The sequence below is a fragment of the Branchiostoma lanceolatum genome, chromosome 2 (assembly GCF_035083965.1).
Source record: "Branchiostoma lanceolatum isolate klBraLanc5 chromosome 2, klBraLanc5.hap2, whole genome shotgun sequence".
Classification (NCBI taxonomy): Eukaryota; Metazoa; Chordata; class Leptocardii; order Amphioxiformes; family Branchiostomatidae; genus Branchiostoma; species Branchiostoma lanceolatum.
Genome location: NC_089723.1, coordinates 14,884,895 through 14,910,985, shown reverse-complemented (window position 1 = coordinate 14,910,985; position 26,091 = coordinate 14,884,895). Strand labels below are relative to the sequence as shown.

At 42.1% G+C, this 26,091-nt stretch overlaps 1 protein-coding gene and 1 long non-coding RNA gene across 2 annotated transcripts; both read right to left on the bottom strand.

Annotated features, from left to right (window-relative positions):
- Positions 1-6,515: 6,515 nt before the first annotated feature.
- Positions 6,516-21,857, bottom strand: LOC136426856 (uncharacterized). The gene is made up of 11 exons (XM_066415575.1): positions 21,758-21,857; positions 21,028-21,215; positions 20,022-20,153; positions 15,948-16,052; positions 15,256-15,455; positions 13,905-13,993; positions 11,298-11,500; positions 10,654-10,722; positions 10,170-10,253; positions 7,827-8,017; positions 6,516-6,848 (listed from the first exon to the last, which is right to left on the bottom strand). Exons 1-11 carry the CDS (start codon positions 21,855-21,857, stop codon positions 6,617-6,619), a joined length of 1,593 nt encoding a protein of 530 aa, XP_066271672.1. The 3' UTR covers positions 6,516-6,616.
- On the bottom strand, positions 12,263-13,219 carry LOC136427552 (uncharacterized). The gene is made up of 3 exons (XR_010754469.1): positions 13,120-13,219; positions 12,762-12,898; positions 12,263-12,349 (listed from the first exon to the last, which is right to left on the bottom strand). It is a non-coding gene; the product is annotated as an uncharacterized lncRNA (long non-coding RNA).
- Positions 21,858-26,091: the final 4,234 nt, after the last annotated feature.

The window sequence follows — 26,091 nt, the reverse complement described above, 5'->3', positions numbered from 1 at the left end:
TCAGTTGTAAATCAAGAAAAACTTCATGGTTTGATCTCTCATTTGCAAAACTGTGACTGTGACTTTATACAAATCTTTGGTTTTTGGCAAAGCACGAAAATTGATGTCCGCACGGAGGTTCACCTTTCTTACTGTTCGTTTAAAATAATCTGAAAAAAACCCTATCCCCATTCGATAGATGGATTCAACTATATTCTAAGGGGAGATAACCCGTACTGCGTACAAATAGGTCAGTATCTCAAAGAATGTCTATTGACCTGGGTCAGCGTTAACGTTGCCTTCCTGGAAGTTACACTGCACGAAATGACGTATCCGGAATCGGGCCTCATGGCGTTTCCGAGCGAATCCGGAAAAATCCCAGTTCACTGCTCGGATACTGAGGTGCCCGCAGATCCGACCAATTCCGACGCCGTATTCCTCTGGATCCGTGATGCGCCTCGGATACCCGAAAATATTTGTGCGGATCCCTCGTTTTTTATATTTGGAATGTTCGGATTGTTTGTATGTCGGTAGTTGTTTCGGATCCTGACGAATAAATACACACGGCACGGCATGATCTCATTTCCTGACGAATCCAGCAGATCCGGAATTACGCATTATAGCAGACACGGAACGTTTCCGATTAAATCCGATGCACCTCAGATCCGACAATTCCGGCGTCGTATACGTCTGGATCCTTCATACGTTTCGGGTACAGATACGGAACGTTTCCGAGCAAATTCAGACAAATACCAGGTACAGCTCAGATCCGGCAATTCCGACGCCGTATACGTCTGGATCCGTGATGCGCCTCGGATACCTGAGGATATTTGCGCTGATCCTTCGTTTTCAGATATTTGTCAATATGGCAGAGATGATCGGATTGTTTGTTTGTCGGTAGTTGCTTCGGATCCTAACCAACAAATACACACTGCACGGCATGATCTCAGATCCTGAAAAATCCAGCGGATCCGCAATCGTGCATCATAGCAGATACGGAACGTTTCCGATTGGATCCGATGCACCTCAGATCCAACAATTCCGACAACTCCTGACGTATCCGGAATACGGATTCGTGTCCAATCTCCCACAAGACACTGCGTGTCATGACGTCAGGCGCGAGAAACGGTTTTGTCGGTGAACAGCACGGAGACAAGAACGGCGTTTCATCACTCTCTGTGCTTAACATGGCATCGTCAGAGTCTACCAGTGATTTTTAGTGACTTGAGAGTCGAAGGGGATTCGGTGTAAACTCAAACGCGCGGCATTGCGAAGTAGTCTTCTTCGTGCATGCAATATTCGTCGCCCCCCTCCCCCTTGTAAAGTTGGTAGGGAGTCGATTCATCATTTAGAGGGACTGCCCTTTGGTAAGTACAAATTGGAAAATTCCTGTTTCTAACTAGTTTGAACGTCAGTTATCCTCCTATTGTGGCTTGACATATCATCGCATTTGCATGACATTAAGAATTGTCCAGTCGACCTGCACTTCTACACCGTTTCGATCTAGGAAATTTATAGCTTTCAATTTGTTCGTTCTTGCCAATGGTCAACAGACATTTGTGTCTGTTTAACGTTTCAGATACAACATAGCAAGTGGTTAAGGGAAAGATAATTAAAGATATCCTGTAACGGAAGAGAATGTCATAAGTATTTGTCCCACAAAGGTCCCACAGTTTGTGGATAGTGAGCTGGAACTTATGTGGAGGTAGTACCGTAGTAGTGTGTTTCAGTGATTATTGCATTCAGTTATAGCTGTACATGTTTGATCAATATCATATTTAAGTTATGAATGTAAGTTTTACGTATTCAATTAAACGATGCCAGATTCATTTTTTACAAATGTGATTATGTGATATGTTTAATATTTGTCATTGTTTCCCTTTATATATATATCCTATACAGCATCGGCAGATACTTCCTTCACAAATGCAGCACATGTTGTGAGGACCTTAGCTTGGCTTGGAACAAAGCAATCAGCTGTCAGATGCTCAGAGTACCTCAGGCTCCTTCGGTAAGGCTTAAGTCCATCATCGGTACACTTCAATGTTAGCTGAGACAGGCATGATGGATACCCATTGTCCCTTGTTTTTTGTTAGCTGCTGTGATGAAACGAAGCCCATCACAGCAAGGAGGTTATATAGTCTATATTACCTTGATCACAGTTATGTCAAAATCATGTGACATGTTACTTAAACACTAAGTATGTGAATTGACATTTATTCATCATTTGGTTTTATCATATAGGAACTGGTTCATCACAAGATGGGCTCCAAGCTGAGTCCAACATGCTAGATACAGAAGAAATCAGCCTTGCCTGTACTTTACCAAGAGTGCATGGAAGAAGTGAACTCAGATGTAGTCAGAGAATGGGGAGAGGACGATTATACACATGCATGCGCAGTTCCACGGCATATACTACTTACGTGTAAAATGTGGCGGGTCATCATGGGAGTTTTTCAGACAATATAATGTTACTTTGAAGTTTCTATTTTCAACCTCTGTATTTGAAATTATTTGTATCTGATATCTTTTAGACGAAGAACTGGCCACAAATAAGGCTTTCATTACTTTAGTAGAATATGTAGAACATGTAGAAATTTTTGGTCCAAGTGCACTATACGGCAGTAAATATTACCACCATGATGTGATGGTTGTTAATTGTAATACATTTTATAACAATTGTGCTTACACAACCCCAATTTAACGACATTAACCTGCATATGCAGAGGTGCTTTGAGTATGTGGATGTCCCTCGGCCTGTCTTAAACGAAATGGATTATTTAGCCACATAGAACTTCCGTATTGTATTTGATAGTTTTTCAACTTAGAAATGCATATATGTTGAAATATGAAATAATGTTACATTCAGGCTTTCCCAAAACTTCCTGTCATTGAATAATAATGTTTTGGGTATCGTTAAATCAAGAATGCACGCAAACTTTGTGTGTGTGATTTGTACATATTCGTGGCAAATACAAACATATTTAGAGTCACAATATGTCAAAGATTGTAGAAAGTCTGTATGTTGGATCAGTCTGTATCCGTGGCAAATACATACTGTACGTATCTGTCAGGATCTTGGGCAATTTCGTGCAATGTACGGCCCCATATCCGTCGAAAATTCCTATTTTTGTATTCCTATGGAGGTTCCGGATCACAGTCCGCTTGTATCCGTCAGGATCTCTGGCATTTCCGTACAGTGTACGGCTCCGTATCCGTCGAAAATACCTCATTTACGGATTCCTCCGGAAATATTCCCGATCCCGGTGCGGAAATTTTCGGATCCGTTGGGTTGGATTCGTCAGTATCCGTCAGTATCCGCCAAAAATACAGAAAAATCCCTGTACGCATCCGTCAGGATCTGTGGCATTTCCGTACAGTGTACGGCTCCGTATTCGTCGAAAATACCTTACTTTCGGATTCTTCCGGAAATATTCCATATCCCAGTGCGCATTTAGTCGGATCCGTCAGGTTGGATCCGCCTGTATCCGTCAGTATCCGCCAAAAATACAGAAAAATTCCTGTTCGTATCCGTCAGGATCGGTGGCATTTCCGTGCAGTGTACGGCTCCGTATTCGTCGAAAATACCTTACTTTCGGATTCTTCCGGAAATATTCCATATACCGGCGCGGAAATAGTCGGATACCTTACACGAATCCGCCTGTATCCGTCAGTATCCGTCAGTATCCGACAAAAATACAGAAAAATACCGGTACGTATACGCTGGGAAACGAGGCTATTTCGTGCAGTGTTATTGTCGGCTTCCGTAATGGCGGCCGTCCCACCGTCAGAACTGGTTTCTATTGTTTCGAGGTTTTTGTCTATTGTTTTGATGGTTACCCCCCTCCCCAAAAACTTTCTGAAGCGTGACTTGCAAAATTGAGTCAGTGCGATCACCTAGGCCTAAACTGTCAAAGCTCTTCTTCTGTTGAACCTAGATATGCAGTTAAGAATTAATAAAATATCAAACGTCCAGGATACAACAATTCAAAGTTGACACGGTCCATTTGTTTCTTGTTGAATTCTTATCGACGATTACTGACATTCAATGATAGCACTGCGTGTCAGCGGCAGGTAATGTAGACATTTCCCAGTCATCTTAACCTATCTGTCCACATGAAGCAGCGAGTACTGCTGGTATTGTATGGACAACAAGTAAGTGACAGACGTGAGTCGGGTGTGAACCTGTGAGCCACTTACTACGGCACTAATAGTACCCTACTATAGTACGACTGTTGTGGTAAAAGTCTGGGAGTCACGGATACCCAGTGTCAAACTTGGCTAATCTACACGTACTTTACTCGACTTTGGCGTGTGACGAGCCACGGTAAAAAGTAAAATATATATCAGAGATCCAGTGTAATTGATCGTAGTGTTGTGAAACGTAACATTTCTTGTGTTTGGCTTTGCTGTTCGTAACGGAACTAAAGCAGGGAGTACTTGTATTGTACAGACAACGAGAAAGTGACGAGTGTGAGCAACTATGGCACTTTTAGGGCAGTTGGGTATATATTTATTCAAGATTAATTCAATTTCTTGCATTCCATTCATGCAAACCAGATTGTATTTTGTAGCCACATTTGTGTTTCAAAGTAAGACAGTGGGAGACCCTAATAGTTCTGTAACATAAGATATACAAATACTACTGGTAGGTCAGGTACACAGTTTCATTTGGTTATTTGATTCTCAATTTGAGAGTAATCACAATTTCCAGTTGTGTCATGTGTATGTCATATGATTCCTGATGATAAAAAGGTTGCCTTTATTATGAAAAACAAATAACTGAACATAATGAACATGGTATACCAAACAATGACTTTATTTCATTTTGGTTCTTTCACATCTTTGACTTCAAAAGACACATTATAGCATATGTCTTCCGATTTTGTTTTTCAATTTACGGTACATATTTGCTCATGTTGCAGCCTCTTCGTACGATTTACAGTATGGCAGCAAATATAGATTTTTTGAAACAGTGCGCGCGGATTTCATCCATGTGATCAAGTCAGTGTAACCTTAATACTATTTGTCAAAATTGAAAACGACTAGTTTGTCTACTGGTTTGCTTTTAGTTTTAGAACCAATTTTTAACAATTTTTTCTTAAATTTGACCTTCTAATAAGCACTTAGGAGCGAACAATTTCATACCATGACGACATGCCCCCCAGATATGGGTATAAATGGAAGTATATCACAGTTAACTGCAACGATTTAACGCTTCCATTCAGAGGGATTTTGTTTCAGTTGAAAATTCACAACAATAGGTGGAGAGGAATAGCATGTCTGATTGTTGAAAACGCCAGTAAAATGCCTTTAGCGGCAACGAAACACCACAATATGCGGAAAGTGCACGTGAAGGAAGCTACGATGGTGATCAATAAGTCCTCGGCCTCGCCCAGAAATAAGGTGCACAACTTAAATTTTTGGGTATTATTCTAAGGTATAAAAGCTTTTATTAATGTCTGCCAAAATTAAAATCATTGTGATCATTACTTTGCGGATGACACTCAGTAACGTTACGTAAGGTACAAAGGATGAAAACATGGACAATTGAGCTGTGACCTGAGGTGTGCAAGTCAGCTTGCTCTGCTAAAAGTCAGATACAAAATTCTTTTTAGTTGAAGTAAGAAGGAAATTTTCATCAAAAATGTTGACAATGTCTTTGAAGATCTTATGCCGATTCATGGCATTAAGAACTCGACCCACACAGCTCTGATCACAGTGCACCCTTGTTTTTCTTGTCACTTACCTACACGTTTTGAAATGGACGTCCACTAAAAAGCATTGGCCACAATAATTTGAAGTTTAGTGGATATTGCTAGAATATGTCATACTACATGGTTATGCCCCGAAATTGGAGTTGTGAACCTTATTTCTGGGTGAGGCCGAGAACTTATTGATCACCCCTCGTAGAGCCTAATCCTGTCTGCACCTAATCTTATCACACGATGTTGACCATGATAGCGCCGACAACAGCCATCGTCATCAGGCTGAAAGAAAAAAAAACGACAGGCTTATGACAATGAAGTTAGACATGATTTAGCTACACTTTGTAACCGTCAAGCGTGATGATCAAATAAATCATGCACTCTGTACTTGACTTTCTAGTATTACTCGTTTATCATTACCATATGGTTTCATCTCGTATCATACCATATCATACTATATAGCAGGGACTCGAATGATCCTTTTATGTAGGACGAATGTGACCACATCATTATTTGCCTCCATAACCTGGTTTGAATACAGTATACGAACTATGTGCTTTTTACATGACTAATAGCTATAAAGCTTCCGTCAAAATTGGAAAAATGTGCCCTGTCGTGCGTTCATTTTTTTGTGCACTTTTTTTTCCATCGTAGCCCCGTGGGACACCCTGCGGCTCCCGGACTATATTTGGGCACGGCCGGGCCCCGGGGTAACTTTAGTTCCGACTTAAAATCAACCCCACACCCGGTGCATACCCGGCAGTAATCCACCGGGACAAATTTGTGACTTCGGGGTCCGGCCGGGGCTACACCCCCTGTGGACACCGGTGAAAATGTGACCGAAGCATCAGTAGTATCATATTATATCATGTCATATATCATCTCCTACTTTCATACCTGGACACATACGTGGTCATATGTTGCCTCACTCAGTGACCATGATTATGCCCATGATCATGACCTCCCCCGTTAAAGTTCGTAGCGCTGGTGACCACGTCAGGATACGGGTCGGTCCGTCGGCACGTCCCGGGGTAGGCCCCTCCCGACGCCGTGAACGCTCCGTGGATCGACTCCCCCTCCTCCACCACCTCCACCACCAGGCCCATCCCTCTGCCTGCATGGTTCAGGTTGTGACAGTGCACAAACTGTGTCCCCGTGAATCTACAAAGGAGGAGAAAACAGTCGGACATTAAAATATTTCTACACAATCAAAACAAAATTACCTGCCAATATTTTCTGTCTGCTACCTATACCTTCCTCATGACTATAATGACTGGACTTACTTTTCAAAGATACCAAAATGTTGGCAGATACTTTTCTAAAATAGACAATAACTCAGTAACTAAGTAACTATTCACGGATGAAGAAAGAAGCACGTTAAGAAAAGTCAGCAACAACACTAGATTCATACGCAACCATTCCATACTTAATCACTCCAGTTGCAACCTTCTTTCTTTTCAAAAGATATTTCTAACGATATGCATTTTCGATTTTTGCAAATAAACGACTTGCTGCTTCTTCTTCTTCTGCAACAAGATCTTTTGCCCACACCAACAAGTTTTTTTGACCGTGGCGTCGCGGTGGTGTAGTGGTAGGGTGCTTAGTTCAAGATCCCAGAGATACCGGGTTCGAATGCGGGGTTCCCTGATTTGTCCCGTTGACGTTGTGCCGCTAAACACGACTTTCGTGTGAAAATGAGTACCTAGCTTCAGTTAGGGAGCCACCAGGTTGGGGACATCCCTCGGATAGGACGTTAAATGGAGGTCCGTGTTTGAGGAGAGCCACACCTCAAGCACGTTCAAGAACCCAACACACTTATCGAAAAGAGTAGGGGTCCTTCTCGGTGTGAGTGTATCAAACAAATCTGTCCGGATATGCAGCTTGTACTCTTCAATACAAACTGGTGTGTTACGCCTTGATGCGGTTTACCGGGTATGCAATACAAACAAACACCTTTTGAACTGTTTGCCTGTTAAACCAGGCTTTAGCATACTCATTGACCACCTTGAAAGTTCGTCACGCTATGCAATAAAGTTAAAACGTACAAACAAACAAACAAACAAACAAACAATAAAGTTAAAACGTACAAACAAACAAACAATAAAATTAAAACGTATCAAACGAAAACCATGACGTCACCTGTCAGCTACAAAGCGGATGGTCATGCTCCCCAGGGGAGGGGTATCCCGCCATTCCCCGAGCGGGATGTATGCCGGGATACTGTCACGTGACCTGTTATGGTGACCGTGGTACTTGAAGTTAGGGCGGTTTGAGGTCGGCCAGTCCAAGTTATGGGCAAAGTGGAGGAACTGTTGGTCGCACAGATTTCCCTGTAAAACAAACAGTTAACGTCATGCAGCTGCAGATGTATGATTTTAGCGCTTGACATGAAGCACAATTCCTCAACTTGCAGTGACCTAGGCGTCTTGATAAGAAGCATAGGTTAAGTTATGTTAAAGTTAAAATCCTCCCACTATAAGGTGTATAGGGTGGTGCCCATCCCCGTTTCATAGCCATGGGCCACACTGTGGTGCAACCGCTGTAGAAGGGGGCTAGTCCACTGGCAGTGGAGAGTGTTTGACTTCCATACTGTTTCAGAAGTATGTACCATTTTTATGAAGTCTCTGGTATGACTCAATGCGCCTATTGTCCAGATGTGTCCTACCTTGGCTCGAACTCGGGCCTTCTGGTTCCAAGTAATTTGAACCAGATGTGGTAAGTGACAGAAGCGAAGACCACTACACCACAGGGACCCCCCCCCCCACCCACACAAGCATAGGGGAGACGCAACTATCCATTTCTGTAGCCCTTTGGTCACACATCTGTCCAATTCAATACAGCAGGGGGCTGGTCCGCTGGTAATGATGTGTGTTTAACTACCATACTCTTTCCCAAAGACCGAGTGCTAAGCAGATAAAACAGTTAGCCTGTATTTACACAAGCTCTCGGCCGGAGGTTACTGACCCCCAGCCCAAGAGGGCTGGCGGTTACAGGACTGGCTGGCCACTTGGAGCGCAATTCGTCAGGCTAATAAAACAGTATGTTCCATTTTTTGAAAGTCTTTCGTATGACCCGGCCGGGGATTGAACTCACGACCTACCGTGTGGAAGGCGAACACTCAACCAATTAGGCCATTGCACCAGTAATTCATTGAAAATTAGTCATCCAATAAGATAGCACGTTAGTTATAGTCTCTTAAATTGGCACTAGATAAGATACAACGTCCGGTATTCAACATTGTACAAAACAATTAAGCAACTGGATAATTGCTCTAAAGTGTGATACGTTTCAGATAGCATCCACTGTCTTTCATTAGAGCCTGTGTATGCTATCTGACTTTTAGTTATTTTTCCTTGCGTAATGTTCTGCTTGAATGTCTACCCTTCATCGAACTATGATCTTCAAGGTTTGAGTTATATCACTTAAGCTGGAAAGAAATACTGATACTGTGGTGGAAATGCAACATGAAGTTGTTAAGTAGAAACTTATCTTGTCTCCTATATAGGTGTGTAGTTGAATAATTGTAAAGTACTGAACTCAGCTGAAATGATGAAGAAAAATCATGAAGATCCATTAACGTTTCCGTCACTTGTTTTGCCTACATACAAAAAAATGCAAAGTCCACTGCAGTACTGTCGGAAAACGCGAGGTAAACCATTTTTGAACTTGACCTTCATTTGCACAACCACTACGCACCTATCGAAAATCATGAAGATCTATTAAAGGTTTTTCAAGTTATGCTTTTTAAATACATACATACAGACCCACTCCACAGCTGGCATAACCGAAAACTTAAGGTCTCAGACCGGAGTTTTTTTTCGACTTCGTTTGTAGGCCGACACCCTCAGGTCGACGGGCTACAATTCCGCCCAGAAAAGTAGGACGGAAAATGTAATCATATTGGCGAAAAGCGGTTTTCTGCTGCTTTCCGATGTATTTATCGGTATTGTACGTTGTCCCTTTGTTTTGGGTAGAAACCATAGTAAAATGTAAATTTTGGACCAGAAAATTATCTTTTTAGTTACACTTTTTTGATCGAACCTGCATGGAAAAAATTAGTTTTCCTGGGGTCACGGCATATATGCTGAGAAAGCTTAGTAAATGGTGTCTCTGAAAAAGTCATCTGATAACTTTTTCGCAATCTCCGATGACGCGAATTCGGTGAAAATGCATTAAAAACGACGCTATTTGGATCATCAGGCGAAAAAAAACGCATCACCGTTGGCGCGGACTAATACAAAAAGGCTTCGATGGCGAACCAACTTCACCACGCGCAAAAATACTACAACTCATGGGCTTTTCAGGAGATACAAAAAATCTATGCACAGCAGCACAGCTAAAACCATCACCAAGCAATAGGGGGCAGAATTCAGGGTGACGACCACGCACTTCCGGCGGATTACCGTATCATGACCCCCCTGGTCAGATTTGAACTCCGACCCGGAATCATAATCTTCTCGGCGAAGATAATGAAGAACTTACCAGCAAGTCATAGTAAGCAGATTTGGTCTTGTTCACAGGGTGCAATGCGCCCCAGGGATGGGTGTACTCGTTGTACGAAATCACCTGCATTGATACATCAAGATTGCTATTAAAAATGATAATCCAACTGAGGTTATAATTTATACAATATCCACCTCTGTGAATAGTTTCATCAGGTTGGTAAGTGACTGAAAAATCTGATATTCTGACACCTTCCTCGGGGCAATTCTGACTGGTTCACATTGCACTGCAGCATAGGTGTCGCTGCTTATAGACGCGCTACACAACTAATATCTAAATACTTTGCGTTTGGGACCGCATCTACTGTGCTGCAGTGCCGGTTCGTGTGAACCAGTCAGATTTGCCCGGAGGAAGGTGACAGATGGTCACCGAAACATCGGTTGAATACATCGCTTGGTTGTGTAAAAAGAGTCTTTTTATTCCATATTCACTTCAGAAACAACAAGATTTCAATTTAACCTACCTGAAAGTGATTGATGTGAATGTGAAGTGGATGTGGTTTCAGTTGTTCTGAATTGATGATGTACCATTCCTGCAAGTATGGTGGAAGGAGATAAACATTGACACTATTCTACAACGACATCAACAACTAGTCTACTTCAATTGTGTTTAAACTTTTGGATATTTCCGACACGATATCATGTATTGGGGTGCACCCATGTCCCTGTATGCTACGGTCACATTTGCGTCGGTGCCCGGGGGGAGGGGGAGGTAGCCCTAGCCGGGTCCCCAAGATACAGATTTGTCCCATTGGACTGACATACACCGGAAAGGTACCCATCGGTGTTTTCACGATTAGCCTTACGGCGTCTTTTTATAACCGGGTCCCGGGTTGATTTTAACTCCGAGTTATTAACTTTCATGGGCCCGGTCGTGCAAAAATGGCCCGGTAGCCGCAGGGTGTTCTACGGACCACTTAGGGGTCAAGCCCGAAAGTGCAACAAAAAACAGACCATAAACTCACCGGCGGGGCCCCTTTTTCCCATTGTGACCGTAGCATTGGGCAACCTTAGGCCATGCGCTTACGTAACAACCATAGTCAAGTTTATGCATGATGTAGACATAGTAAAATGTTTTTTAAAAGGGGGAAAAGTTCCGTTATCTTACCTGAATGGTACCAACTTTATATTTGTACCGGTGGTACTTAGCATTCTTGAAATGTTCTCTGTTGACCTCGTGTTCGGGCCCAAACTCGATAACAAACCGCCCGTCTATCTCACTGTCGTCTATTGTGCGCAAGTCACGGTAGTATCCGGGGTGGACCGGAAGTGACGTGGGAAAATGCTCCAAACCGAAAAGAGCCGCTTTTTCTAAAAACAGTCGTTTAATAAAAAAATAAGTGACAGATCTTCAAATAAACTGAGAAGGAGGAAATTCTGTAAAATGTCCATTTCTTCAGTTCAACCTGTCTTATTTCGTGGTCTATAATGTAACTAAATGTTTAATAAAACCACTTGGATTTTTTTTTTTTTTACAAAATCATTAGATAATAGTATGTATGTCATACCTAGGCCTGATACGGGTGTTCCGGACCGTATGATAACTATCCGTATCACATGAGGTTCTAGAGTTGTATCACACGGGCCTCCATAGAATATTTCGAATGCATTTCGAGCGCGCCGGTTGCGCCGCCGTCGAAAATTTGAATACCGGATTCGGAGGTTGGAATCAATGTTGTTACAGTTTTTTGTTAGAGGACACAAAACTCCCTCAACTTCTGGCACATTCCTCATTGAAATATGTGTTTTCTCGGGTGGGTATGACATAAATAAAATACAACACGGTGTATTCTATATATATACGAATACTAGGAAAGTTGCTTGGAGAGTTCTCCCCATTCATACAGCATTTAACAGCGATGCAGCATTCAGTAAGCATCCCACTAAGGCATTGTTAAGCTCTTGAAATGTTGATGCCACATAGCTCCAGTGTAAGTTTATCCAGAGGATTAGCTTTATCTATAAAATGACGAAACAGTTCAAGTTTAACAGCACTGTAACATTTAGTAAGAAAAAAATTATATCATCCAACCTAACAATAAAGTATCGAAAGATTTGTTTACCTACAACATGAAGTGTCAGCAGGTTCTGGTTGAATCTCATCATCCAAAACTCAGATGATAGAACAGGGTCATTCTCCTCTGCCATAATCGTCAACATCTGAAAAGGAAAGCGAATATGACGAGAACATTTCTATCATTTGTGTCCAGTAAGTCTACTTTTGTGGTTTTTTTTACCTTCGCCAAAAAGGTTATGTTTTGGGGTGTACTTGTGTTTGTGAAGAACATAAATGAGAAGTTATAGATGGATCTTTATGTTTTTTCGGTATGTTACTAGGTGTTGGTAAGCTAAAGAAAAGATAAGATTTGGGTCCTTCTAGCGGCTCTCTGCTTGGTACTGCAATAGAACGTCCGGTTAGATAACTCTTGTGCTCAGGAAGAAGTTACATACGTTTGGGACCTCTGGCAGCTTTCTTAAGAACTACTGGGGGCGTTTCAATTGCATTCGAAACACGATAAGGCAAGAGGGGGTTAATGTGTTTTCGTTATTTTCGACCAGTTCTAATTCTCACCGTGAAGTCTCCGGAAAACCAGCATCTTACTGCAACGTCAACTCGTGCTCCGCCAGACAGCACTACCATACGAGTTCGATAGGGGGCGTCCACGTATATGCCATCCCAGGCAAGGACCATCATTTCACATCCAAGTTCTGGAAACAAAATGCCAGCTTTTTAGGTTTTAACGTAGGACAAGTTAACAGAAAATGCAATCCACAATACCAACCAAGACCATAACCAAAATCTTTTCAAAAATGGCATTATCTACCAAACTGATTATAGATACTTTAACTGACTTTACATGAACAACGGCTAGAATGCACATAGGATGAAAGTAAACCAATCAAGTGAAATTTAAACTTATACACCGTACCTTTAATGGTGATCTCCAGTACCTCTACCGCTGCACCATTCATGATTCGGAAGCGTTTGACCTCCCCAACAGTCAAGGTCACTTTTGGCCACAGTTGTCCTTAAGAGAAGAGCGTGATAAAAAAAGTTAACAAGTTTAAAAAATTTTATTTCACCACACCTCGAAAAGAGCTGACAAAAACGCTGAGACGGAATAGCCATAACGTGCCATCGAAGAAAAGAGAACTTTAAAAAAATCCAATGGCTAGAAAAGTGTATGCAAATGATAACCATTGCGATGACGTACGTGTTGATGACGTATTGGGCTGACCCCAAAGTTTCGTTGCGCAGTAGAGTGCAGAAAATTTGAATACCTTTATAGTCCCAACTTAAGATTTTTAAAACCTTTCTTTTCCTCGAAATTTTTTGCCCAATCTGGAGACTTTTTGGGTTAGAAGGAACAGGTAGGGTCTGAACTTTCCCATTTGGGTTGAAATTTGTTTAGTTCGCCATTTTAGTGGCGTAAGGATAGATGTGAGTTCTTGGGTCATGCGGATGGATACACCGGGAATCTGGGGTCAAAGGTAGGGTTTCTTTGAAACTGGCAGCTTTCCTCGGAGTTTGAGCTGTACAGCCCTCTGTTTTCTTTGTATAGTTATCAACTAAACCCTTGTGACTTTTCAGTGGAGAAGAATGTTTAAGGTTGAAGTTTCGGTTAGTACTTTTATGAAGCCTTGTTTCAGTGTATCTTAACATGCTTTCCTATGGGCAGCCCTAACTTTGGGGTCAGCCCTGTAGATTACGTACCATTAGTGAGAAGGTAGTCCACGCCGTTGGCAGGGTCCATCAGCCAATCCTCCATGGTGCCGGTACCGGAAGAAAGTGGGTCCAGATTTCTGACAAATTTGTAAATAGGGAATGACAAATATGAACATAAAAACCAATACAGTACCTTCAAATTTTTTTGTTTTAAACTCACATAAAAAATAGTTTGATATCTTGAGTGTTCTTGCTATGTTTTATTAACTGCGATGGACTTTGTGTTAAGCTGTATTATTTCAGTATTGAGTTAATATGCTATGATTAAATATATAATTTTTATATGCAATCAATTTTGTCATCATTTTGTTACTATCATTATCGTCTGATTTGTTGTGATATTGTTATCATTTATTACTATAATTATGTTATGAATTGTTAGATTTATGTTATTTTTTGCTTATGTTTTTGTCAACTGCGATGGACTCTGTGTTAATCTCTATCATTTCAATATCGAGTTATACTATGATTTGATATATTTTCTATATGCAACCAAATAACTATTTTGTCAGCATTTTGTTACTATTATTATTGTCTGATTTGTTGTCATATTGTTATTGTTATCATTAACTACTATAATTATGTTATGAATTGTTAGATTTATGTTATTTTTTGTTAATCTAGATGGGGGAAGACCTTATATAAGCCATCATGTTTTTTTCTTCCCCCAGCACGTGTATTGTTTTGTTATATTCTTTTCAATTATATACTACAAACTGATTTTAATATTTGCAAATAAATCAAATAAAATCAAATAAAATCAAGTGAAGGAGTGTAGAACAGGACACATCAACATAGATATTTCATATTTTCGTCATCATGGTATTTTCAATACATATGCAATAATGGAGTTATATTTGCAAGTCTTTGCCCGGGGGCTAATTACAACATAAAAACGTATATAGAAAAAGATAAAAGTATACAGACATTTTAGTATTACAATGGTGAGAAGTGGAACAAGGAAATATTGCATGATAAGCTAGGGGCTAGAAGCAGCTCTGATGCACAACAACATCTATCCAGCCATCACTAAACCGAGACGGTGGGCTTTGTAAACTTCCTGGCACGGTTGAACAATTGCTGACGCAACGTATCCATACATTCAAATGCCAATAAGATAAGGTGTAAATATCGCTAGTTTACGTTCGGAAGTTATCGGTTATAATTGATCCTGAACGAGATGATAGTGGTAGTTGAAAAATTTGATCCATGAATACATTTGTGTTGGAATGAAGGTAAGCATTGTACTATGATTGCTACCAACACAGATGAGCTTCCATGGTAACATTTACCCTGAGTTTAAAGCTACTGCAAAGTAGCAAAGTTTCCACAAATCTACCTTGACGGATCCCCTAGATCCTTCTGTAGGTAAGCGTAGCTGAGGATTGGGAATTTGTCGAGGGTGTAGCGGAAGTTGGTACCGACCGCCAGCTGAACCTCCTTGTGACAGTTCAGAGGACAGGAGATGGCTGAAAGCTCAGACGACATCGTGGTGACGTCATCTTCAACTATGATAAATCCTACCAGACCTCCCCCAACCTAGAAAGTTGCAGAGAATAAATTCACTTAAGCTCGCTCCTGAAGCTTTGCCAAAAAAGGTAGTTACAGCATATCAAAATGCACGGTGAACGCAGTGTGAGTCATCTGAAGATTTGTATACGGCTGTTCTTTAGAAGAATGTTCTATGGAAATCTAAAAACAAATTCTCTCTTTCCCGCCTTGGCTTCGCAATCAAAATATTGTTCTTTGAATACACAATCATTATATGGGCATACTACTTTACTGATGTCTCAGCAGCGTATTTTGTCCCTATATTTAAAAAAAAACGGATCTGGCATTGAACTACAAATTCTATTCATCATACATGTACATTTGGTTCCTTAGTGTGACTTAAGCGGTCAAGGCCAATCCATGCCATCAAAATGTAGCTAGCTGCTTTAAATACTTTGCATCGTTAGATGAATTATAAAGATATGTATGTGGTCGGCTTTTCTGTGTATTTTCTTAAAACCTGGAGAGAGTTTTGCGAACACAGAAGTGGCTGTTGCCGTGGATATGGTGGTGATAGTAGAACGTCCCGGCATGATGATCCTCTGGTATGTCAAACTCATACTGGTAGGAACTGCCTGGACCAATCTGTGGAAAGCAGAGACTTAATTTATCTATTTATTCAGATTTACCACATTTGTGGAAGTATAAACATAACAGGTGACTATCACCTTTTCAAGATGTCAACCCAGACCAGACTGTAAAGTTTGGACCATCGCACACCGGGGCATGCCCCTACTCTTATTTCGAAAGGTGTGGTGGGTTCTTTAACGTGCACAGGGTGTGGCCGGGACCTCCATTTAACGTCCTATCCGAGGGACGTCCCTAACCGAAGCTAGGTACTCATTTACACCTCATGAGTGAAGTGAGGACATTTGTGTTAAATGCCTTTTTTCAATGGCACAACGTCCGGGCTCATGTCCAGACATGTCTGGGGGACAACCCGGGATCGAACTCGGGTTCCCTTGTTTGACGGCCGAATGTTCTAGCCGTTACGCCACACGACGCCACATCACTTTATTACACACAAGCACGATGGACTTGTGGTCTTCTTCTTCTTCTCGTGTCACCGCTTCTGCCTACTATCAACTGCCAGCCTTGTGGTTAGGTTTGTTGAGGCATAACCTGCAGATAAAGTAAGGTAAGTTAAGTAGTCCCACAGTTTTTTGATAGCCTCTCCCAGGGTCCAGAGGCGGCTGGAAAGAGTAGAAATTGGCCAAATAGACAGAAAAATATGAAAGAGGAGTTAGTCTGCTATAGGGGTACAGTTTGCCGCTCGGATGGCATATTGGACCCTATCTCCGTAGCCTACTCCCTTGGCATACTATTCACTCTATTAGGCCAAATTCTACTATTTTTCCAGCCATCCCGCGGGGCCTGGTAGAGGCTATCCCGTAAGGCAGTGTGTTGTTATCCATTGAGTCTAGGGCATGGTACTGGAAGGCGGATCCCATCCCTCTCCTTCCACCGCCTTTTACCTCCCAAACCGAAGTCAGGTACCCGGTCTTTACACCCGGGCGGAGTGAGGACAGTTGTGCTAAGCGCCCTTCCCAAGGCCACATCGCCAGTGGAATGACAGAGGATTCGAACCCAAGCCCTATGGTTTAGGGCCAAACACCCCTAAGCATTACGCCAAAAAATACGTTACGAAGATATCAAGTTCAAATCCCTGACAGATCACGATACCGTGACCTTGGGAAAGGCACTTTACACCAATTTCCTCAATCGACTCAGGTGAAAATGTGCATTGTCTGTCCCGTTATTGAGGAGAGCCACGCCTTTATCACATTAAAGAACACACCACACTTATAGATAAGGTCAGCTATATAGGGGTCAATCCCGTTGTGATTGTCCGGATATGCAGCTTGTACTCTTCAGTACAAACCTAGTTTGTTTGATACCGTCATGTGTTACCGGGTATGCAATACAAACAACGTTGTTGAACTGTTGCGTCTGACGATCTACAAGACTGTTATTAATGTATGAAAATTTTATTGTAAGGTTTTTTAAAACTTAAAAGTGGTTAATGAGAAATGTACTTCAATTTGCTACTGTATTCGTGTGCAGCTAACGTCAGTGACGTACGCGCACTATTTGCATATTCTATATTTGATATTCATATTGACATTCAAATCTCTCCTGTTTGCCTACCGTCTGGCTGTCGCATTTTATCAAAATTTACGCAATACTCAAGTGTATAATTGGTTATTTATAGAATTATAGGCATATCCTGAAGTAAGGCTGCGACAGTCACTGTGGTGTGGTGTGGCTACATTATATTTGCAATATTTGTGGAGCTAATGACCGCACGAATGTGAGAGAAATCTCATCTGGCCGTCTGATATATACATTTATTTTATTATTAGAAAAAAGATCATCCAGACCTAGATGTAAAGAGAAATTCGATAAAACGACACTGGTGTTTCGTAAAAGTGACAATCAAGTACGTATCCCTATGCCTTGTGTCATATTTTCTCTTGTGATAGCTGTGTGCGAAAGAACTTGTAAATACTGCATGTCGAACAAGGTGGAAGACGAAACATATTTTGTTTCAAGTAGCCCCTTCTACGATCAAGAAAGAAAGGCGCTGTTTAAAGAGGCCACCAAATTCCATCCAAACCTCTCTATGTTTACAGACCAAAAGAAAACTACTCTCCTGTTAACATCACAAAACCCACACATTACAGAAAGATTGTGAGCATTCGTCTTCCACCCCAAATAAGATAGAATTAATATACATTTATAATTAGTGTTAGTATTTGAAGTAGAATAGTCAGATGCTATATTGTTCCCAATTGTCTGTCCGTCCTTCCATGTTTCATGTAACGGGGGTTGCCCGAACTTAGGACGCGCCCTAGCTTAGGACGGACTTTTTAGTGATCTTGTTATGCATAAGTACGCCGTGTTTGTGTCCACTGACTATGCTCATAAGGAAGATAAATAAACCAAGTCCATGCACATAATTTTTATTTGCATTCAAAACATATGTGTACATATTCATTTCTTGTTTTGTCGAGAATAGTATTTTGACAATAATGATGGCAACGCTGAGTAGAGGGTCACTGCGTAGCTAGACGGCCCGACACCTAAATATACGACCTGTGCCAAGCAGATATACAACTATCATACACATAAGAAATATAACTTCATAAAACACAAAAAAATTGGGTCTTTCAGTGTTTCTTGAGAAGAAAACCGACCAAAGAAAACAACGTAAACATCGCTGCCGTCTGGCAACGTTGTTTTCCCGCCATTTTTGGGGGCCGCGATCGTGGCGGACGGCGATTCAACGCACAGCTTTGTAACGCTCTATCATGTGATTGGTACCGTCTATGAAAAGGAAACTGAATACAGAGATGGCGAAGATATTTCCCAATAAGTAGACGGAGTATTGTTGATGTAAGCGGTGTCGTTTTTTCGTAATGATTTTGTAAGTCGGGTCGCATGCAAGACGTACGTCGGGCCGCGTAGTAGCCTATTTCCCATGGGAACATGAGCTGGGATGCGCTAGATATAGCCCTTCTCAAATAACGTTAGAAGTGCACACAGTCAAAATTTTCCGGTCAAAAGAAAGCTAGAATATAGCAGACTTCAAGCCTTATTTACATTTCCCTAACTTCATCACCAACTTCCGAAGAGAGCAAAATTACCAAAGCGTACTAAGTTAGGCACACTATCTGGCGTAGCACTAAATCAGAAGGTACATTCGTGAAAACGTCTCACAGCGTTTGCCGCTTGTAACTCGGAGCGTGAAGGGCCCATGAACATTATGAATACATTTCTTGTCCATGTATGTTCTTTAGATGAATGTGTTCAAAATTCATTCATTAAAACATGACCATTCTGTGGCAACCAGCAATGGAGCGCCGTGAGTTAGAGCGCGTAAAAAAACGTCCTATGTTTGGGCGACTTTCGTTACTTGCAATTAGCCTACGGGCAAGAACTTGCAATAAACTTATTATTATATTCTCTAATTCAATCATTCTCATCAGTCGACGTGCTTACGCACCGTCGGGGTTATAACACCCCTTACGGGGTGACATACATTGTACCCTTTCGTTGGCTGATACAAGACGGGGATGCGCCAGGCCTCCCGTCTGGATGAATTATGTAAATCACCGTATAGCTGGTACGAGATGGAGGTTCGCCAGGCTTCCAAAGGGGTGATTTGTAGTGAATCACCAACTCAGGATAGAAGGATTTGGACCATTGCACACCGGGGCATGCCCCATATTCTTTTTCGAAAGGTGTGGTAGGTTCTTTAACGTGCGTGGGGTGGTGTGGGGTGGCTCTCCCCAAACACGGGATCTCCAATTAACGTTATATCCAAAGGGAAGTCCCTAACCGAAGATAGTTACTCATGTTCACCAGACTGAAGTAAGGAAGGTCGTGTAAAGTGCTTTTCCAAGGGCACATGATCACATGACAGGATTCAAACCCGGGACCACTTGGTTCTAAGCCAAACACTCTGCCGTCACGTTAAACGACCCCACGAATTGAATACTATCAAATGATGACTACAATTACAGCTAGAGCGTGTCAAAAACTGAATATTACCTCTATAAAGACGTTGTCGTGGGGTTCTTTAGGAGACACGTGCATCCCGTGCAGGTGCAAGTTGGTGATGTTGGGGCTGATCGGACCGTGACCTTCCACGCGAACGACGCTGTCACTCCTCATGTTATTCACCTGTAGAACACGTCACAAACAACACATTGAATCAGTCAACTCGGTTTTATTACCCAGATTAAGTCCTCTGTGGTGGTGGTGTGCAGATAGTGCGAAATGGAACGAAATAAGAACGAAATGGAACGTATTTGTAAAGCCCCCACTCACTGGACCCGCGGCACGCTGCCGGTGTCGCCACGTCCTAAACTGGATTTGTGTTACCCTTGACTTTATAATGGGAATATCATTCAAAACGCACAAGGATGACCAAAAGAACACACAAAGCTTAAAAAGATTAGTTTTTGTCGATGAAATTCGTTTTTTGTCAATTCGTGACCAGCGTGTCCAGTGAGAGGGGGGCTTAAGCCTTCTTATGCTTCGGTCCCTATTGGAAAATGGGGCCCAGCCAGGTAGTCTACGGGCTGTTTTTTTTTTTCACTTCGGGCGTACGCGTGACCCGTACGTGGCTCCGTGGGACACCCCGCGACTACCGGGCTTTTTTTTGCACGGCCGGGCCCCGGGGTGACTTTAACTCAAAATCAACCCGGGACCTTGTAACAATTAGACGCCGTGAGTTAATCGTGCCAAAACCATCCATAGGGACACCCCCCCCCCCCCATCGGTCACCACCGGAGCAAATGTGATCGAAGCATTAGAAGGCTTACGTCTTTGGAGATGGGTTTTTCTTTTGTGCTGTTTCCTTATCCTACCTGGTTTCTTACGGTCGCCACCTGTAAGCGTGCTAGGGAGGCTAGATCTTCTTTACGTCTTACAAGGACAGCCGACTTACAAACACGGGTACCGTGACGTTTTGGCCTCCACGAATGTTAATGTCACAAAATTCTTTTGAAAAATGTCTGCCGTCCTGAGGTGTCGCCAAAAAGAAAAGACTCACCAGCTTGATGTAGAGCTTGTCCCCGGGTCGCACACGCAGTGTTGGGCCTGGGATCTCCCCGTTGTAGGTCCGGCGGTGAACGGTCAGCCAGTCTACGGTGTGTGGCGTCAGGTCCACCGTCAGGGTCACGTTCAACAGGCCGGTACCCTCGGACGAGTACTCGATTGGAACGCTAAGGGCTTCCCCACCTAATATGTATATAGAAATACATTTTATATACTAGTAGATCACTCGTAACTACAAAGAGGAATTTCACCTTGATGTAGTTGTCCTAAATCGTAAGGTCACGGGTTTGAATCCAAACGTTTCTGGGCCACCCTTTGTTTGTTTACTTGTTAGCTTATACATCTTGAAAAGGTGCTAGTCACCAGCTATGTCTATCCTTTCATGAAATGTGGTAAATCTCAATAACATAGAATACTAAATAACAGATAAGGTTTCAACAAGTTGTGGGTCGTGTGGCGTAACGGTAGGTTGTTCGACTCAGAACCAAGAGGTCCCGAGTTAGAATCCGCCTGACGCCACCGATGTTGTGCCCTTGGGAAATGCACTTTACACGACTTTCCTCACTTCGCCCAGGTGTATACAAATTAAAATGGGTATGTTGTTATCTGTACGTGGCACTGGCCACTGTTAATATAAGTTATAAAAACTTGAGTGCAGTGCCACGTCGTCCTTGTCTGTCAAAAACCGAAGTAAAAAAAGAAAAAAAAAAAAAAACACAACTTACCAGTGAAGGGGCATGGGTTGGAGTTGTCACAGATAGATTCCGCTTCTGGCAAACCCCAAATCACGCACACAAGCAACGTCGTTACATGACGAACAGCCATTCTGGGGACGAAGAAAAGTAACGTATTGACGTCAAGGTAGCCTGATTGAATCTTATAGCTATGTAGCTTATAGCTATCTAGCGGCCGCCCGTAACCGGTCAGCCCCGCGAGCAGGGGTCATAAAAATCCCGGACAGCTGGAGTTTGCGTTATACAGACGACCGCCAAGGCAGCTTTGATGTCCCAAAGAATGACCAGTTATTCTCACGGCACAACTCCGTAGGCAAACTTCTTTTTCTTGTTCTCGGGTCAACACTGTTCCAGCACTCTGCACATGCTCTTCCACTCAGAAACACTCAGAAACAATACTAATCTGACACAGTTTATACAAGAAATCTTTATCGACACGACTAAAGTACAGCGAGTTTCGTAAGGTCTTCTACAACTATACATGCAAACAACAAACAATGGTTTACAAAATGATTAACCTAAGTACAAGTATCTAAACATCTAAGATCTAAACATTGTTTGATAGATTTACCTATTTGTACACAGTAAGGGCTGTCTCATTCTAGAATGTATTTAAATCTATCTATAGACTGGAATGTATCAAATTCTGTTGAACATGCGGAAAGAAGGTTGAACAGTTTTGAGCGTTTACCATGATATCGTGGACAATCTAGGGTAAAGTGTAATTCATCTTCAATTTCATTTGGACAGAATGGATAAAACCTCTGGTCATTGGTATCTTCCGATTTCCACATTTAATCCATTACTACATATTCTTATCTTAGTGATTGCTCTACGAACTTCAAAATTATGTATATCTGATAGGTATTTTTCTTGTCCGTGCCTTTTATTTAACACAGAATATGCCGTACACAACGTATGCTGAACAGTGCACTATCCTACTGTGTTCGTCTGTTAAATGCCAGTAAATGATAATGTTTCAACAGACTTTTAATTCGTGCAATCTTAGACTCTATTGATATCTAGATATATAATGAATGATATTGATGGATTTTTGATTTGTAATGTTTTGTACAGTCCTGATAAAATATGTAGGACGTATTGTGTACAAAATCCGCAATTCAGCACCTGTGCTGCGAGTTTTTGTAAATATTTATATTGAATAAACAATTTCTCTCTCTCTCTCTCTCTCTCTCTCTCTCTCTCTCTCTCTCTCTCTCTCTCTCTCTCTCTCTCTCTCTCTCTCTCTCTCTCTCTCTCTCCCTCCCTCCCTCCCTCCCTCCCTCCCTCCCTCCCTCCCTCCCTCCCTCCCTCCCTCCCTCCCTCCCTCCCTCCCTCCCTCCCTCCCTCCCTCCCTCCCTCCTCTCTCTCTCTCTCTCTCTCTCTCTCTCTCTCTCTCTCTCTCTCTCTCTCTCTCTCTCTCTCTTTCTCTCTCTCTCTCTCTCTCTCTGAAGGTCACAGTAAACTGTTAAGTGCATTTCCCAGAGATCCAACGTCAACGGGACATGTCATGGGACTCGGTATTTGAACACAGGCGCTATTGTTTCTGTGCCAAGCACCCATCGAATGGTAGTGGTTACATTCCTTGGATGGGTCATTTAGCTACAGGGACGTGTTTGAAAATACTTCACCATGAGCCCGGTTGTATAATAAACATATCCACCCTAACTGGTCGATTTGTTTATTATCCACACTGCGCAATCATCGGATCATCCTAATATAAGTTATGGGACAGTGCCGATGTCGCGCGGAGAGAGCCAAGTCCCCGCAGATGGGCAGTTCTTGTGTATCAGGGTGGGTGGGTGTGTGTGTGGGAAAATCCAGAGCTATCTTTTTAATCCCGTTCTAATCGCCCCTCCTATACCCATACTGAAGGGTCGGCCCCAACCGTGCTCTCCGGTGTTGGGGATGTCTCCGAATGAAAAGGCCACAGTGATAAGGCGCATATGCCTTATATAGGGTTAGTTAATTAGGTTATTTCGGATGACCAATGACAGCGCAGTGTGAATAGGTTACTCTTTTTTCGGCCCATTTAGAAGTCTTTGAGAGACTAGGGAAGGTCATCTCAGGTCACAGGTGTTCAAACGACACCTGATACGGGCCACGTCTAAACAGCCCTACACCTGGCACGGCACTATACGGACATACAACACTTCCGAACACGTGAATGAATGATGGAATTAATGAAGGAATTAATGAAGAAAGGAGGGAATTATTGTGTTTGTGTGTGTGCGTATGTGTGTGAGTGAGTGAGTGAATGAGTCAGTTTGAGTGAATAAATCGGCACCTAACGAATTAACCTAGGTGGGAAATCTAAGCCAAGCAGATACTGTCATATTCTACCGCTAGTGCAGTATGATAAGTGAAGATTAGATATTATGTACCTGCCTTGTATGGGGATCAGGGTAAGGCCGTAACCAAAAATAGCCCGCCAGCCAGAGGGTTTCCCACGGGGCCACGTATACATATTAAAGTATTGACGAAGGAATATCACCTGAAAAACTACGCCAGAAGAACATGCCCAAAATAATACAATTTGAAATACAAATACGATTTGCAGGTATGCAAGACAACACAGAAAGTGTAGCGACCGAACTTGTCTCTGTTGTTGTTTTCAATTAAAACCAATGTTTAATGTCTTCATGATGAAAAATATTGCCATTATGTTAGCAATGTACAAGGAAGAGTGACTAAAAGTTAAGTCTTAGTCCTTTTTGTTTTCCTTTCTCGTGTATTTATCCATACTTAAAGGCGATTGTAAAAGCAGGGACTCTCAAGAAAAATTACAGTCGTACAGAACTTAACACTTTGAAAATGATCGTGATTCGAGACCGCAGGTTCGATTCCGGGCATTCCTTACCAGACGTTGTTCCCCTGCGAAAGGCACTTTACACGACTTCGCTCACTCCTCACAGGTGTAACAAGAGTTCCGCGACCTCATATCTCCATGAACAATTCTATTTATGCAAATGACATACACATCTACATAATATATGCTTAATCATAAACACCTTTATCTTACTTACACATGTTGCAATATTGACAGTCCTACAATTTTCCAATTTGATGAATTCCTGTGTTTCTGCATTAATTATGCAAATGAGGAATTTATTTGCATAATTGGTACCTGTTGATGCTCAACTTTCCATAAACTACATATGTTACATGTATTTGAGTCTTATAATGGAAAACACTGCAAATATAGATTTTCCTCATTAGCTATGCAAATTAAGTCCCAATTAGCATAATTTGCACTTCATTATGTAAATCTCTGTCTAAGCTACCTGCATACTAAATATCACGGATATCCGTCGTTCCTTTGTTCAGTTATTCTCCTTAGAAGGTTTTCACGATGACGCCCCTGCAGTTCCAGAGCAAGCTGCTAGGGGGCCCAAACCTACACTACTTTTTCATTACGTCACAAGCTATCTGCCACCCTAAAATCAAGACCACAGCACGTCCAGGTCAAAAGATACAAAAATTGAAGTTCTGCTGCAGTACCAAGGTCACATACCAGGGGGCCCAAAATTGACCCTGACCTTCGGCTTCACAACACCCGCCCACATACCAAATATCATTGTAATCCATCGAGAGGTTCTTGAGTTATGCTGACTACAAGAGTCCGGAAACACAACACAAACACACACACACACAGACACGCCAAAAACAATATCTCCATTTTTCATGGAGATAAAAATGGGTACTTGGCTTTGGCTGGGGAGGTAAAAGGTGGTGGAAGGAGAGGGTTGGGCTTCGCCTTCCAAAATCGTGCCCTAGATACTGTGGATAACAAACCACTGCCCCTACGGGGCTCTAGGACTATTTTTTTTAACCTCCATTGCTGGCTACAGCTAGTCTCTACCATACCGACTACGCCGGCTAAAGGGAGAATATTTGCCAGGAAAGTTTGGCCACCATGGGTTTTCATTTGCAGGCGAGAGGGGGAAATTTTAAAACTTGTCTAGCGCAAAGAGTCCGACATCGCAAACTGGGCGATCAACTAAATCGCGGTTAAAACTTAATTCTTCACTGTTGTCGAGATACATATGGTCAGTTAGAATTACATAAACTGAACAAATTTCAAACTTACAGGCATCCTGACTTCTTTCAATAAGCACTGGGTCGGTTGCAAGCAAACAGCAACTAAACCGCACAATCACAATAAGAGCGAAAATGTACTTATACGTAAAAAAACGTAAAGTGTACTTAAACCCACCTGTTGCGTCGTTTCAATTGTTCTCACGCAGATGACAACCGCTATAAATTACAGTATATAACGGTAAAATAGTGTTGTCTGGAAGTACAGGCGGCTGCTTTCCACCAAA

What these genes read in the sequence shown, in the direction of transcription:
- LOC136426856 (XM_066415575.1), bottom strand. Translation starts at nt 21,857, where the DNA reads ATGGCTGTTCGTCATGTAACGACGTTGCTTGTGTGCGTGATTTGGGGT. An exon ending in ACGACAACGTCTTTATAGAG is followed by an intron (nt 16,053 to 20,021) that starts GTAATATTCAGT and finishes TGCTTTCCACAG; the next exon opens with ATTGGTCCAGGCAGTTCCTA. An exon ending in GATCTAGGGGATCCGTCAAG is followed by an intron (nt 13,994 to 15,255) that starts GTAGATTTGTGG and finishes CAAATTTGTCAG; the next exon opens with AAATCTGGACCCACTTTCTT.